The 15,865-nt window shown below is 45.9% G+C and overlaps 6 protein-coding genes across 6 annotated transcripts; 2 read left to right on the top strand and 4 right to left on the bottom strand.

Annotated features, from left to right (window-relative positions):
* Nucleotides 1-2,573: 2,573 nt before the first annotated feature.
* On the bottom strand, nt 2,574-3,664 carry T069G_00094 (polyprenyl synthetase domain-containing protein; the record flags this gene model as incomplete). The annotated part of the gene is made up of 2 exons (XM_056167304.1): nt 2,574-3,491; nt 3,551-3,664. The coding sequence occupies 2 exons, from the start codon at nt 3,662-3,664 to the stop codon at nt 2,574-2,576; spliced, it is 1,032 nt and encodes a 343-aa protein (XP_056032620.1).
* A 1,688-nt stretch (nt 3,665-5,352) lies between these two features.
* Nucleotides 5,353-6,175, bottom strand: T069G_00095 (DJ-1/PfpI family domain-containing protein; the record flags this gene model as incomplete). Its single annotated transcript, XM_056167305.1, has 3 exons — nt 5,353-5,732; nt 5,789-6,028; nt 6,091-6,175. 3 exons carry the CDS (start codon nt 6,173-6,175, stop codon nt 5,353-5,355), a joined length of 705 nt encoding a protein of 234 aa, XP_056032621.1.
* A 263-nt stretch (nt 6,176-6,438) lies between these two features.
* T069G_00096 (fungal specific transcription factor domain-containing protein) lies at nt 6,439-8,112 on the top strand (the record flags this gene model as incomplete). The annotated part of the gene is made up of 4 exons (XM_056167306.1): nt 6,439-6,607; nt 6,829-7,609; nt 7,706-7,802; nt 7,852-8,112. 4 exons carry the CDS (start codon nt 6,439-6,441, stop codon nt 8,110-8,112), a joined length of 1,308 nt encoding a protein of 435 aa, XP_056032622.1.
* An 812-nt stretch (nt 8,113-8,924) lies between these two features.
* On the bottom strand, nt 8,925-10,733 carry T069G_00097 (cytochrome p450 domain-containing protein; the record flags this gene model as incomplete). The annotated part of the gene is made up of 3 exons (XM_056167307.1): nt 8,925-9,637; nt 9,697-10,533; nt 10,601-10,733. 3 exons carry the CDS (start codon nt 10,731-10,733, stop codon nt 8,925-8,927), a joined length of 1,683 nt encoding a protein of 560 aa, XP_056032623.1.
* Nucleotides 10,734-11,381: 648 nt separating this feature from the next.
* On the top strand, nt 11,382-12,842 carry T069G_00098 (oxidoreductase NAD-binding domain-containing protein; the record flags this gene model as incomplete). Its single annotated transcript, XM_056167308.1, has 2 exons — nt 11,382-11,457; nt 11,524-12,842. The coding sequence occupies 2 exons, from the start codon at nt 11,382-11,384 to the stop codon at nt 12,840-12,842; spliced, it is 1,395 nt and encodes a 464-aa protein (XP_056032624.1).
* A 154-nt stretch (nt 12,843-12,996) lies between these two features.
* Nucleotides 12,997-15,370, bottom strand: T069G_00099 (fungal zn(2)-Cys(6) binuclear cluster domain-containing protein; the record flags this gene model as incomplete). The annotated part of the gene is made up of 5 exons (XM_056167309.1): nt 12,997-13,573; nt 13,663-14,016; nt 14,108-14,430; nt 14,489-15,163; nt 15,224-15,370. 5 exons carry the CDS (start codon nt 15,368-15,370, stop codon nt 12,997-12,999), a joined length of 2,076 nt encoding a protein of 691 aa, XP_056032625.1.
* Nucleotides 15,371-15,865: the final 495 nt, after the last annotated feature.

A 15,865-nucleotide genomic window follows, 5' to 3' on the forward strand; every position in this document is an offset into this window, starting at 1 on the left:
AGGACGCAGAAAGGCAGTGTAGTTCGCTACATGTCCATCCGGTAGCATGCAACTACACACACAAGAGAGATGAGCCCAAGTAAGTGAACCGTATAATACCGCAGTCGTACACGCAACTAACTACTTAATTAACTCCTTCAGTGTATCCATATGCTCACTTCATCTAATGTGTACGTTGCTATTGGCCCGTATTACACCACTCCGTGAGCAGCGCAGGTGGCTCTAAGCTAGTCACTCCGCCACTTTACAACTAACAAGGCTCGGGAAAAGGGGCAAATATTCGTTCCGATTACCACAAATCTACCAGCCTAAATATCCCCTCCCTAGAGTCTACACGGCCACTAAATACAGAGTCACCCCACACACAAACACAGAATGAGGGCCAGGATAGAAACTCCGATTTCTGAGAGAACAAGGCTAGAACAAGCATAATGAGCGTAATAATGTCAGATTTCGAGCAATCAATTCACTCATATGCACTATTGTCGAGTATTCAATGGCAATTGTGTCAAATCCGCAACTATCGGGACTTGAGAGGGACAGGTGTCAATCCACCCCCCTATTCCAGGGCTCAATTACAAACAATACTAAGCTATTTTTCAACTCTGCACGGCTCAATTAACCGATCTCACAGTAGCAGGGCAAAGGGAATAGGGCCCTTACTGGCTACTGTTAGAGTTGGAACCAATGCAGGAGCTTTAACCCTGCACATAGTCGGGCGTATATTCAACGGAATGTAACCTGAACCAGCATGAGGTGTCACAGAAGGATTTCGTAGGTTGACTCCCAAAGTGTTGGGATGATTTATCGCTCCATTAATGCGTTCGGATGAAATCCGTGTTGCAGAAAGGCGTCTTTCGTCGAGAAGGCTCTTTTTTCTCACGAGGCTTGCAAGGTCACAACGCCCTGGTTATATGGAAATTATCCAGCGGATACCTCACAATTGCCGCAATATTCCCTCTCGTACGATGGATGTTGAGAACAGACTATATCCTCGGAAATTTCTTGAACGCAGCCCTTTGCATCTCCGATGATAGGGGAGGCTAGTGAAATAATGTACCGCAGCTGCCCATAGCGCTCGGCATATAGATACAGACACACTACCTAAAATAGTGCGGTCGTACTCGCCTCGGAACAAGTTTTTAACTGGCATAATACGGGTGCCTCGACCGAATAACAATACCCGGGTGCCAGAATGAATACAGGATCTAGTTGACCGTTGGACGATGAGGCTTGGACTGACGGATATGCACCTATCAAGAGATAGTTGGCACATTAGTTGATCTTTGTGTTAATCTTTGCATGGCTTAGCTTTATCTCTCCTGTACGTAAGGAAACAGTTGGATTATCTACAGTTCCTCAACGAGCCACGCCAATCGGAACATTGGAAGACATTCAGCTTGGTGACCCTCATTTTCTCCTAGCGAAGCCCGCCTACGTCTAGGAGAGAGCTCTTTTTGAAACAGCGCAGTGACCTGTCATCTGGATCTAACCAAGGCATATGCATGAATCTGTCAAAAACATGTGCCGAGGCTGCCTTTGCCAATGAAGGTATTCGTAAGTCCCGGGGCCACTCCAAGCAGAATTGCTCTACGGTGGATCCGATGAAAGTATAATACCAATCAATGACTATTCAATCCGCGGTCCGATAGCCTGGATGGGTCTTGATTACTCCATACATGCATCGCTTACGTGCTAAAACGGTTCATCACCAAATGTCTACGATCGATCGCACCAGAGCTCATATAGGCGGAAGCGTAGGGTTAACAATTAGCTTACGGGCTCCAGAGACATTAGAACGAGCCAAAAGAACTTGGTATTCAAATCATTGATAATCAAGGTCACTCAGATCCAGCATGATACTAACCGGGCGAGGAGTATGCCCATTCTGGATGCACCCTGGTGTGTGATTTTGTCAAGATTCACAGACGTTGCGTCCCTCGACCATGTTTTCAGTCTCCGAGATATCTAAGCTACTTGGATTCAGCGATATCCGATCAACTATCATTTTTATTCTATTTAAATGGGTCAGATATTAACCATCAGGGTTAACTTTATTATCTACAACGGATAGCTAGCTTTCGAAGTCTACTTTGATGATGGCCAATGGGAGCCTAGTAACGGATAAGCAACAACAGTTCAGAATATGCACAACTCTCTACATAACTAGTTAAGCTAGACACTCGGTTACCTAACGCACATCAACTGAATGATTTATTGCCTGATCCCAAGTTATATCATCCTTACTTTACAAATGTCTCTTTCTTACTCATCTCCATATCAGCGCCCGGCTCTATTCATTTAGTTTACACTTGGTATGTAATGCTCTTATTGTATCTTGCTGGTGGATGGTCTATAAAGGCGTGGGTGCTTTTGACTATCTGGTATCATACTGGTCAAGGAACTGGTTGAGGGCAGCAACAAACTTTTGTTCTCTACTGTCGGATTAACATACGTACATGTAGTTAACGCAACCCCATTCGTCAATGCTGGTAGCACCGACGTTGCACTATCACCATTGCAATCTCGTAAGTAGTATATACATGTATTTCTTTGTGAAAAAATTGAGACTATCAAAATTGTCGTCCCTTTCTAAAGCCCTGAAATAGCATAAGAAATATGTCACGCTTCAAACCTTCGCTTTCATCCATGGCCGCAATTATCCCTTCAATCTTGACCCTTTGTTTCTCCTCATATTCCCTAAAGGCTTTCGGCAAATCTAGCTCTTCAAAGACTTTTTTCACTATATCAACGTGAGAAGGCTCCTTCTTTCCGTAGTTTTGCAAAAGGCGCTTTCGCTGTTCTTCGTTTGCCCGAGACAGCGCCTCAATAATGAGCCACGAGCATTTTTTGTCTTGAATGTCCGTCCCATGTTTCCCTGTAATCTCATAGTCCCCGTATACATCGATATAGTCGTCGTTTACCTGGAAATACTCACCTAGTGCCACTGCAAAGGTATGAGTCTGTTCCAAGTTCTTCGGTGTTGCGAGCCGCCAATATGCCAAAGCGAGCATGATTGGCCCTGATATACTGTATGAAGACTTTTCTTTGACTATCGACCAGTATTTTTCCTCGGTAAACATTCCGATATCCTCCTCTTTCGCAGCGGCAAGATCGCACAGCTGACCTAGTTCAGTATGGAGTCCAAGGTCAACGAAGAGCTCGACTATATCGATATAAGCGAGATGTTGGCGTAGGAATTTCTTGAGAAAAAAGAAGATGGCAGATTTCAGAATGCATGCGTCATTGATGGCCATGAGGCCGATGTGTGGCTGGCGATACCAGCACGGTTCACCACGACGGGTTGTCGATTCGTCCATTATGTCGTCCAGAATCAGATAGTGCGCTCCTAGCATCTCGACAAGCCATGCTAAGACGCAGAGTTGGTTTGACTGTTCTTCATTTACTTCAGTTTTCGCAAGTTGCCTTCCAATGTATAGTGTTGCTAACCCCCGATGGAGTTTGCCGGTTCCAACGTTTGCGGAGAAGCACTATATAAAGTTAGGCACTGCAGGCAGGAAAGGACTCCACCGGCTTTGGCCATACTCACCTGCACATAATGATCAATTATCGCCTTATCAAAGCCTTGTGATTCAAGGTATTCTCTGAACGTGGCATTTAAGGCAACGTATGTTGTGCGAAGCTCGTTCTTGAGGGCGTCCATTTCTCACAGTAAAAGTACGGAAACTCCGCAGTTAGCTGAATTGGTCAACTCAAAATGGAAGCTTTGACAAGGGGCAGCAATAGCGGAAAGCCTAGCTCACTGTTTTTGCCGCATCAATATTGCCATGTGAACAGCCACCAACGCGTAGCAACGAGGCCAAACAGGCTGCTGACGTGGCGACCGGGAAAACCACGCTTAATCACAGTCGCCGAAAATGAGTGCGAGTGATCTTCGGACTTGGTTCGTTACACCATTCGACTGATAAGAGAATGGAGACTGTGTCACTTCATATGACAATCTTAATTTAGAAAAACAAACGAATAAATAAATGAATAGACAACTTGTTATGCTCCATTGATTACCATTGCGTGTTGAAGATCTCTTTTAGATAACATGGGCTTTATATAATTACAACCTTACAGGTATCTAAATCGGTCAGCATGCAGCTCATATAGCTGTTGTCGATATTGCTTGCTTTGCTCCTCAGACCATCTCCAAAATTCCCTTGCGATGCCAGTCCAACCCTTTACCTTAGATTTAGGCGTAATTTCCAAGTCAATTCTTTGTCCAATACAATGTCCCCAAGGCTAGGTCTGTCTCAAACTCACATCCATCGAAAGACCAGCGAACAATTCCGAAGCAGCATAAATTAGTGAATAGACTACTACCTCAATTGCCAGCCTCTGCCAGCGAGGCATGTATTTTTAGAGTCCAATTTTTATGACTTCATTTTTCTTTTTCCAGTTTGGTGAATTGTGTTCCATGAGAGTAGTTTCTGGTTTTATTATTGCTATATTCGGTCTATGCATTAACGTCTACAACGTAATTCGTATTGTTGAGGTCCACCCCACCAAGTGGTGAGCGGTGGATGGCTATTGTAGCTAGCTCTTTACCAACACCACTTGCAGAGTCTGTTACTATAAATACCTAAGACAATTAGGTATCTTTCTATTAGTCCATGAGTTATTTTGATCGAGATGTATCTTCCCAAGCTGACTGTTTATTAATTTCTCCGTAAATGATGGTTTTGGTGGCAACGTATTGTAATTGTATTGTTCCACAGACTCATCTTGATTTCCATACCTCCTAGACATGGAAGGAATGATGGGATAAGTGGCTGATCCACAAGAACACTTCTTTAACGGCGTCAGATCCTTCTAATTGTAGATTAAATGAGAGAATTTTGTCTTTCATCGTAATGACAGTGTAGATGTTGTCTTGCTAGTATCCTTAAAGCGACATTAGCCCGTCATCCCTCTGCATTAGTCGCTGGAGAAGTTAAACCCCCAGAAGGGCTAGTTTATGCCTTGGCGCTGCACGAAACACTGTAGCTTGCCGTGATCTTGTCGTTTGCCGTGATTCCGAAGAGGACCGTCAGTGTGGGGGGTGGCCGGCGACCGCAATAGGTGACAGTAAACCAGTCAAGTTCACTCGCCGTGAACTATCGGTACTGCCTACGCATCGTTTGTTTGTTGCTCTGCCGTAACACACGACAAAAAGAGAACACATTTTTTGATGGGAAATTCACAATAGATGGAGAGGCAAAACAAATTTACCTTCAATTATCATGTAGGAGATGTCGAAGATTAAATAAATGAGTAACTTGACATTAAACTATTCTATCTGTACTAGAGCTTATTTGAAGCTTTCCGCTTGTATCGTGAGTCGTTAAGCCCTGGTTTTGCACTTCAAGCCTTCAGCAGCGACTGCTTGATTGCTTCAGCGAATTCTGGTGCGCTGGCTGGGTTCTGTCCAGTGATAAGACGTCCGTTGTGTGCAACAGTGACATGTGCCTTGAACGGAGCGTCTGACTTTTCGAAACGTCCTCCCATCTTGACCAATTCTGTCTCCACAAGCACCGGGCATGCATCGGTCAAGCCAACCTTGTCCTCCTCCTCATTGCTGAAGCCAGTAACGGGCGCATCGGCAACCAGGTATTGGCCGTTGGAGAGCTTAACATCCTTGAGAACAATAACACCGTGGCAAATTGCTGCAACGATCTTTCCGGCTTCATACACCTCACTAATCAGGGTTTTCAGGTCGTTGTCCTCGGCCAAGTCAAACAGAGCTAGGAAAATCAGTTATCTTTGCTACTCCAGCAAACAATTATGGCATTAGACATACGTGCGTGGCCACCTGGGTGGCAGATGACGTCAAATTCCTTTCCCCTCCCAATGTAGTCGCTGATTTTGCCAGTGTTGGACCATACTGATTCGTTGTCCTTTAGGAAGGAGTGAGAGAGTGAATCAGTAGTTGCTGTGTTCTTGACGGAGCCTGGGTCAACTTGAGAGAAACCGCCCTTTGGCGAGACAACTGTAACGTCGGCGATTTCACTCAAGACCTTGTATGGGTGAGCGAACTCGGCTAAAGGATTAAATTAGAGACTGTTTCAACATCAAGTATTTTCATTTGTAAAGTAAACTTACGGAGGTACCATCCTGTAGGGGCGCCAGTTGTAGTGAACTTGGTGGCCGACGAAAGGACCATCAAAACACGAAACCTGGATGCCATGGCTGATGATGAATTGGAGGGGTAGAGTGGATTGAAGAGTGGATTGAAAAGGAGATTGAAGAGTAGATTGGTAGATGGAGCTGTTAAGATCTACTGTTGATGATAAAAGTGAAATTTCTCCTACATGCTGTAGAAGGCATCTTATATACTTGGAAGGATCACATTAGAACACACTAATGATTTGATTCCAGAGTATTAGAGAAATCTTACAAATACAGACATACGTATGCTGTATTCTCATGTATAGAGCTATAATTAGTAAAATGCTTTGGAGTTCTATATGCAACTACAAGTATACAGCATCTAGTTATGTCATTTCTCAACGAGGCTACAGAGTTCAGTATCATTCCAAGCCAGCTAATGTAGATGTTCCACGCACACTTGAGAACCAGGCTAGCGCCGGGCAAGTTGGAATCTGCGTACTTGGCCCACGTAAGTCTAGCGGAGTCTAAGCATCGCACACTACGGGAGTTTAGCTTCTGGTTTATGTCGCTAATGCGCGGACAGCGTGCTTGGTAATCACGGCCAGCCGGTTCCTATAAGAGTTGCCGGCCGCCGCTACGGACAACGGCCGCGAGTCCGAAGAATCCGCATGCAAGGTTGAGACGGCAACTCCCGCAAGACAAGATGCTTGCTCCCTTTGCTTGTAATAGATGCAAGCAGAGGAAGGGGAAGTGTGACAAAGCATTACCACAATGCGGACATTGCCGAAGGTATAACTTCACCACTTTCCATGTATTCCCAGATACTCACATCCAACAGAAACGGTGGAAAATGTGAATATCCAAGTGGTCTTCGGCCATCCAACGCGCACAGCTCCTTGATTGCCCTTCAGGCCCAACAGCGAGTTGTGCAGCAACCTTTCCCGCCTTCTTTCTTCCTGGATATGAATATCTTTCGCCAGGCTCGACTGGAACTTCCGCGGCCTAGTCTAGCAGTTCCGGCATATGTCAGCGACTTTCTGGGTGGAGATGAGGAGGTCCGGCAGATGGTGACAACCTTCTTCGGTAATGTCTATGCATATATGCCGTGTATATCAAAGAGTTGGATATACCAGCATCTCCTCAGTCCACTATCCCCAGTCCATGCAGATTCCACTCTGCTCCTTCTTTCTATGCAGTTAATAAATTGGACACCAACGGCATCTGATAGTCCCAAATCCCCTGCGTATATCGCCGCCAAGCAGTTTTTCTTTGAGCTGGAGAATGCTGGGAATCTGAGCATCAGACTCGTACAAGCTGGCATCTTCATAGCGCTTTACGAGCTTGGACACTGCATTTATCCGGCTGCTTATATGTCTGTAGGCACATGCGCTAGACATGCAGTAGCACTGGGACTTGACAAGGACATAAAGCAGAGTAACGCAACGGGACTCCCGTGGGATGATATAGAGGAGAGAAGGAGAGTATGGTGGGCGATTTTGATTTTAGACAGGTATGCACTATTTAAATGGTCTATTTTGATGGGGCTGCGCCCGCAAATTTCTTCATTTACCCAACCAGTAATTTCCCTAGCTGATGTGTTCTGAAGGTTCATCAACTTGGGAAATCCACCACGTATGCTTGCTACTGCGGACCCAGCAACTGGTGACATTCTCCCAGCTGACGATGCTTCATGGGAGCAGGGGGTATGTATTGGATATCGTTCACACGTTCTGCAATCTAACGGTTATTCAGGTGTTGCATGCCACCGAATTATTCACCATAGGATCCCAGTCACAACTACGAATGGGACGATTCGCACGATTTGCTCAAGCAACATATCTTTTAGGACAAGTCATCAGACATGTCTCTGATGAGCCTAGAGATGACGCTTTCTACGTGCAAGAAGCGGCGCAATTGAACCGCACTCTTCACGCTCTTATTCACCTCTCCCAATCTGAAGCAGAGACAAGAAGTCTTGAGTTCTGTACACAGACAGCAGCGTGCTACATGTGAGAACTGACCAACATACTTTTTTTCCCCAATGTATTGACGAAACAAATAGTGCACTTCTATTGCTCGAACAATCATCATCCTTGGAAAAAATGAAAGCACCGGTTGGCAGTCAGTCGCTCAGTTACCCAATAGTTGATCCTAGAGTAATAGCTCGAGAGTCTGCCCGCATGTCCCAAAATTTCCTGCCAGGGGGCACTATCCCTTTACCAACTGTCTCACCATTTATAATGCACTTGTTATACCAAAGTTGTATTGTACTGTCTAGTTTACCAGAAGAGCAAGCAGTGGATAATGCTGGTTCACTAGCCACCTTGCAAGAAGCATTGAGAGTACTAACTCAGAGGTGGCTGGCATCAGGTAAGGCAATCTCAATTATTAGTGGAAACCCTCAATTAACATGTCTCTAGGGGAGTATACGTCACTATTAGCCGCTCGTAAACTCATGTCAGATATCTAAATATAAAAAGTACAAAATGTAAGTATTTGTGTGAAAAAGAACATCTCATCAATTGGTAAGTGTAATGGGGTGCCGCTTAAAGTACTACCAGCTCCCCATTGTGTACAACGTCAGGCAGCCAAATCCACGAAATCAGCTCATTCAAATCTGCCAAGACTATCCATATGGGCAGAAATTGTAAAAGAAAATCGTCATACTTGATCTAAATTCTATCTAAAGTCTATGGCTGAGAAACTAAGTACATGGTGTGAACGTTGAACATCAATTTTCTATAATCTTTTAATGCAATGAATCAGCTCATGGCCATAGCAGCACTGAGCTTTCCAGGAAGAACTTCCGCCATGTGTCTCCCAACTTATGCGGTACCATTCTTAGGAGAAGCAGCACCAGACTTAGGCGGCCACTTGACACGCCTTTCAGCTCGCACATACAAGTTGTTCGGTCTGATTAGCTGGAACATGGGATCGTACTCGACTGTCGCGTCTCCTTCGCGGGTGAACTTGTATCGGTAAATCAACTTTGGTAAGAAGACTTTGATCTCTTGAAGTGCAAAGTTGAACCCAATGCACATTCGTCCTCCCGCGGCAAACGGCATATACGACCCCTTTGGTCTGTTCTTGACCTCATCTGTATCCCACCTATCTGGGTCGAACTTCTCTGGGTTGCTCCATAGCTCAGGGTTGTGGTGGATATGGTGCAAAGCGGGGATAACGACAGCATCTTTGGGAATCTTGTAGCCACCCGGAAGAATAAGGTCGGTCTTTGCTGTTCGTCCTGGTTGGAATGACGGATTGTGTTTTCGCTGCATCTCCTTGATGTATTTATCTTGGAACACTAAACGATCCGTGTAATCTGAAGTAATCTGCGTTTCTTCGGTAAAGTCATTGTCAATTAGCTCTTGAAGGAGTCTCTCTTGCATTCCTGGATAGGTAACCAATCCATAGATGAGCCATGAAAGCAGGGAGCTAGTAGTTGTGAAGCCAGCACCAGTGGCAACAACAAGAGCCCAAACCAGGCTAGACTTTGGTAGTTTCTCGCCTTTGTTGTCGATTGCTCGAATCGCATAGTCTGAGTAACGGTCAGTATCAGTATGGAGAGATTCAATGAGTGGACACGGGGCTACTCACCAACCATGTTCGATGCCTCTATGGCAGCATCTTGTAGAGGAAGATCCTCCACGCCACCTCTAGCAGCTCTCTGGATAGACTCTTCGACCATTTCTTCAACCCGATGCTTCACATCCTTCAAGCGCTTGGGATCACCAAAGGGCAGGCTGCTATACCAATCGCCCTTGGAGGTAACTTTCTTATTCAGCGATAGCACCTCAGCAATCAGATGAACCATCTCATGAACAGGTGCATCAGGTGAAGAAAAGTGGTTAAAGTCGAGGCCCAAGGTGAGCTTTCCAACAGCTTGTGAGCCAAGCTTCAGCATGTACTGGTAGACATTCCACGCTTCACCCTGTTCATCCAGCGCATCAAACACTTTAGACGCATCTTCGACAGTTTTTTGCATAGTCGGTGCATAGTGACGAACGGCTTTGGGGCCAAGAGCGGGAGGCAGGAATTTATGGGCGACCTTCCATTCTTCGGTATCGGTGTCTCCCAAGAATACACCGGCGGCTGGCGTCTTTAAGGCGTAAAGAGGATGGGACTCATTAATTTTCTTCGTGAAGAAGTCGGACTCGTTAAAAGCAATTAGAGCAATATTCGGGTCGTTTGTTTGATACACAACACGGCCCATGTTGGTTGTCTTGATCACCGGTCCGTAATGCTGGAAGAGACGTTGGTGGTTGCCCAAGTGGTCTGGGTAAATTTCAAAGAAATTTCCGAGATAGGGCAACCCTTTGGGACCGGGAGGGTCACGGACAGCATGTCCATCGATAGAGATAGCCACTGGTCCAGTGACAGAAGTGATGTCTGAGACTTCTTGCAATGCGCTTTCCTGGACTTGGAACTCAATTCCTAGTAGATGGTGAGTAATATGTGCCAATAAATCAGGCAAAGTTGTTTGTTTCCTATGAGAACATACCATTTGGCTCGACAATGGCAAAATAAGAGGCAACTAAGTGTTTAAGTCCATCGAGATCCAAGTTCGACGAGATGTCGATTTCTCTCGCAGACGTTATCGGCTCTCCAAGGAGATAGAACTGTTGTACTGCCATGGTGTTGTAGTCGTCAGACTTAGTAACACTAGCTTTCGACGATGTGTCTGTCTTCTAGTAAGCTTCATCTTGTGCGAAGCTCGAGACTTATAAGTAGGATTCAAACGGCCCGGACTTAGCAGTCTCGGGATCGCGAAACTTCGCTTACAACTGCCGAGCAAATCCATCCAGTTTGTGTGGATGACGTTATTCCTGTATCTCATCGACATCTATCCTCGGCAATGGTCTCTCCTATGATGGCTATCCGAGGATCGCTTTTTCATGATCCAATCAATTGGCTCGGCAAGGGCAGCCGGAGCGCGGCGAAGACAGTGTGAACCTTTCCGCGGCAACTGTTTCGGAATGCCCGATTTAGTGGGGGCCAACTTACACGCTGGAGATGGATGCAATGTCTTAATTCCTTCAGTTGATATGTTACACAGGCGTTCTATCATTATATATGGAAGAGAAGTCTGTCAGCAAAGGATTCTTTCAAGATACATCAACAAAGCTCTCTACCTCTATCATCATCCTCTGCTTTGGTCTGATTTGGAACATTTCTATCAGCCAAGTTCCTCTCGCTTCTTCCTATAAACAACTTCCTTTAATTCTTCTATTCTCCTATCCTCCTAGTTTCTTAATAAGACCTGTTCGAGTAATATTGCAGCCATGCAAGAATATTCTACAGAGGAAGTTGCCGTGCACAAGACCAGAGATGACCTGTGGGTTATGATCCACGGCAAGGGTAAGACATTCTCATCGAAGCAACGGCCCGTAATGCTTTCTTCTTTACTAACCTGGCCATATTTAGTCTATGATGTCTCCAAATACGTGAGAGACCACCCTGGCGGAGCGGATGTCTTAATTGATGTTGCCGGCACCGATGCAACGGCAGCCTACGAAGAGGTTGGACATTCTGAAGATGCTGATGGGATCCTGAAAACCTATTTAATTGGCACCGCCAAGGATGCTCATGAGATTGTCCGTCCCAAGACTGTTCGACTAGTCCAGCAAACGACCGAGAGTGTAAAGTCCGCCACGCCCTCATCGTCCTCTATCGCCAAGGTTACATTGGCAACCATCCCAATTGCTGGTGGATTGTCACTATTACTTGCCTCGAATGGCCATCTCAATCTGCCTGAAGTGTTAGGAAAGGCTTCTCTCTCTCAGCTGTCGCCTCGCTGGCTTCCAACCGTCCATTTGCCCCAAGGAGGATTCTCAAATGGATTCATTGCAGCCAGTCTTCTGTGTACTGCTGCTGGAGTTGTTATTGGAACTCAGCTGTCGAAATTTACTCAAATCGAGTCCGGCTTTACAAAATATCCCCCGCATATGAAGAGCAACAGTGTCGCCAAAAGCAATCCACAGCTTGCTCGAGGCTGGCTGGAGCCCAAAGAATACAAAAGCCTTCCGCTGATTAGAAAAGACACGTTATCACCGAACGTTTTTCTCTTTGTGTTTCAGCTACCAAAGCCAACTGATGTGATTGGCATTCCTATCGGCCAACACGTCGCTATCAAAGCCGCCATTGATGGAGCAGACGTTTCCAGATCATACACACCAGTCTCAAACAACGCGGATCTCGGCAGACTGGAACTCGTAATTAAGTGCTATCCAGATGGTTTATTGACTGGAAAATACCTGGCAAACTTAAAGGTGGGCGACAAAGTGCTTTTCCGTGGTCCAAAAGGTGCCATGCGATACAAGAGAGGCCTCTGCAAGAAGATTGGAATGATTGCAGGAGGAACGGGGATTACACCCATGTATCAGCTAATTCGCGCCATCTGCGAGGACGATAAAGATACCACCGAGGTCAGCCTGATCTTAGCCAACCGAACCGAAGAAGATATTCTCCTGCGCAAAGAACTTGACGCATTTGCCACAAACTACCCCAAGAACTTCAAAGTCTGGTACATGTTGGATCAGCCTCCTCAAAAATGGGCCTATGGAAAAGGATTTGTCACGCAGGCCGTCATGACTTCGAAACTACCAGGGCCATCGCCAGACACCAAAGTTATGCTCTGCGGGCCTCCTGGAATGGTGAACGCCTCTAAGAAGGCATTGGTGGCAATGGGCTTCGAAGCCCCAGGAGCCGTTGGAAAGATGACGGATCAAATCTTTTGCTTCTAGGGTGGGGTGGGTTTGCAACCTTTACATGCAATTCCTGCTGTCATTTCGCATTGCTTATAGATATGCTATTTACTCTTCCATCATGTATAGACCAATATTAGAGAACCCCATTAGATTAGATGAAAAGTTTTACAAAAAATATTCTGAAAAATAATTATTCTTCATCTTCATCCAGTATATTCGTGTAGTCTCTCAGCATAGCATTGTGCTCAAAATCTCCTGCTTGCTTCTCAACAGTCGCCGAACCCGGATCGGACTCGGCCAGGTCCAAATCCGCCATGAATGTTGCTCTGATTTCGCCGAACCTCTTGCGATAGCGGTCACTCTGAAGATCTTTCAAGATTCGACGAGCCGTACCACTTGTGATGTCCCCTTTGCGCAATGCCATTGACAAGAGTGCTCTCGAAATGGACGCGGTAACTCGCCAAGATCGGCGCAGTTGCTCGTACCCATAAACACAAAGCAGAAAGTAAAAGAACCAGTCATCATCTTTTGGTGTGCTGAGAATTTCGTTGGCGAGATATATCAGGGCTGTATGCCACAAAATGGTATATGTAGACGATGCGAAGTGTAGTCTATAATTCACGACAAGCTGCTTCAGCTGAGAAATGGAAGCAGCATACACGAGTTCCGGGGAGCTAATGCTCTTTGGAAGGGCTCGAAGACGGCTAATTCCAAATTGTTGGATACTGGGTTTGAAGAGGCAAAGAACAGCAGTATGGAACCAAATGCTGGGATCGCCGGTAGAGTTAGTGTAATGCAACATACAGGTACGAAAGAGGAGGAGGGGGGATATAGCACGGGGAGTGCAAGGACTTACTGTAAAACTTGGACATAATGTGGATTCCTGTTGACACGTAAGAGATGCGAGGGAAGAGTATTGCTCCAAGCAAGTAATTCACGGAACTTATATTCCGCGAAATTTAAAGTCCCAGAGCTGTTCAGAGTCGATTGGTTGTCGTTATAAGCTAGGCTCACCCCGTACATGATGCTCCAGAATTTGCATAAATAAGGAAATACGCCCCCCATGTACGGTAACTGGGACTGGGAACCAGGAGAATTGGGACTCATTGCTTCATCGGCACCGTTGTCGTGTTCAAATCCGGGTATGGGCAGGTGTGGGGGGTATTTAGGCCCCTCTAGCCCAGGTTGACGATAGAAGAGCGACATAAGACTACACGTACGGGTGAAGAGAGAATATCCTTGAGTGAGTAATCATGGATCATTTTCATTCCACTCAAAAAGGATTGGAGAAGGGGACATACCTAATCCAGTTGAATGAGCCCCAAGCGGCGTATAAGTAGGCGCTGGCCGCTTCTGTCGCCAATTTGTCAACTTTGAGCTTTGCCTTGTCATTGTTTTCAACGCCAAAGAGACCTAGTCGCACAGCCATCTTGGTAGCCTGTGATATATACGACAGTACAGCATGATCTCTCCCTTGGCCTAGGTAACCTAAGCTTAAGAACAGGGCTGCAGCCAGATTGGTGATCGCATCGTGTTCTCGCTCGGTCTTCCATATACTCTCAGCCTCCGCACAGAATGCAGCTGCGTGTACATCAATATTTGGGTCTACTGCGCTGTACATTTGCTATTGTTTTCGACATTAGCAGTGTAGTTTAAGAACGAAAATAAAGGTCAGAATTTACACAAGCCCAATAAAGCAGCGCATTCACCAGCATTGGGGAACAGTAGTCATGTTTAAGATTTACCAAATCCGACACAAAGAGGTTGGGGTCAAAGTATCCCAGTAGAGGATGATCTGTCTCCAAGTACAGGGATATGGCGCGGGCAGCCGCCTCATTCGATATCGGAACATTGGTCCAATGGCTAATGTTCAATTGGAACAATCGAGAGTCGCAAAGTGATATTTTCGATGCCGTGGGAGCAGTATCCCATAACGAACGCTGAGAAGAGGCTGAGGCAGCTGACTGCCCGTCTAGAGTGGTAAGCTGATGATACGCATCTTCCGGTAACGTCTGGGGAATCATAGGAGGTAGAAAAGGATATGCATTTGGGTTCTGAGATTCAAGCTCCAGAGTTTGAAATGAGTTATCCATAATTGCGACAGCATTACGAAGCTCAGATGGTCGCCGGATTGTCGGCACTCCATCTCTCAGTGTAGATAATATTACTGCCGCGTCAGTCTCACTCTTTAATGAACGCAGCATAAGTAACGCCTCTCTTTCTGGAAGAGCATTAAGAATACGCATCACTTCAACAAGAAGCTTCTGCGATTCTGTAGTCAGTTTATAATCGTCGCGGTATGTGCACCGAATTGCGATCCCCCGGCATGTCGAGCAAGCTGGACGAATGCCATCACACTGTAACCAGCATCAGACCGAGTTCAAAGGATACTCTCGCTCAATCATCCAATGAATTACTCGTATTTTCTTTCGACGGCAGGCATTACAAGCCACCGCCACGCCGCTGCGACGTCGCTTCAATTGCTGAGAGCTCGTTTCGCTCTGCTCTGTGCCTGTGGAGGACCTGGAGCTACTTGGGAGGAGTGGCTGGTATCGCTTCGCCATGTCTACTCAACAGCCAGTGGCCAGAATTGCAGCTCTGATCTAATGCAATGACACCTCAATTAAGAAAGAGGTAGTGGATGTCTGAAGCATTCTGTCACTTCGTATCTGTGCCTGAGTTTCGTCATCCCTTTTGAGCTCCTTGGTTAGTAATTTTGGGTGGCGATTTTCTCCGCATCTTCACAACCATAACTTTGTTTCGTAGCCCTTGGATGTACCTAACGACACGGCTCACTAGCAGCCAATGAGATGCCTTACGGAGCAATCTCCGATGATGTCACGGATGCGTTGTGTTGACTCCTAAATTTTAAACACCCCTGACAAAGAAGAGACTAAGAAGTAAAAATTTCGGAAGAGTGACTACATAGGTAGTTTTACTGAATCGCTCCATCAAACACCGCGCCGTGATAAGATGGTTAGGAAGAAGCAAACTGTAACAGAACACTACATATCTGCACTCTACTCACCAAAAGATCAAGCCCAAGATCTACATCAATT

Source organism: Trichoderma breve, chromosome 1, assembly GCF_028502605.1.
Source record: "Trichoderma breve strain T069 chromosome 1, whole genome shotgun sequence".
Classification (NCBI taxonomy): domain Eukaryota; kingdom Fungi; phylum Ascomycota; class Sordariomycetes; order Hypocreales; family Hypocreaceae; genus Trichoderma; species Trichoderma breve.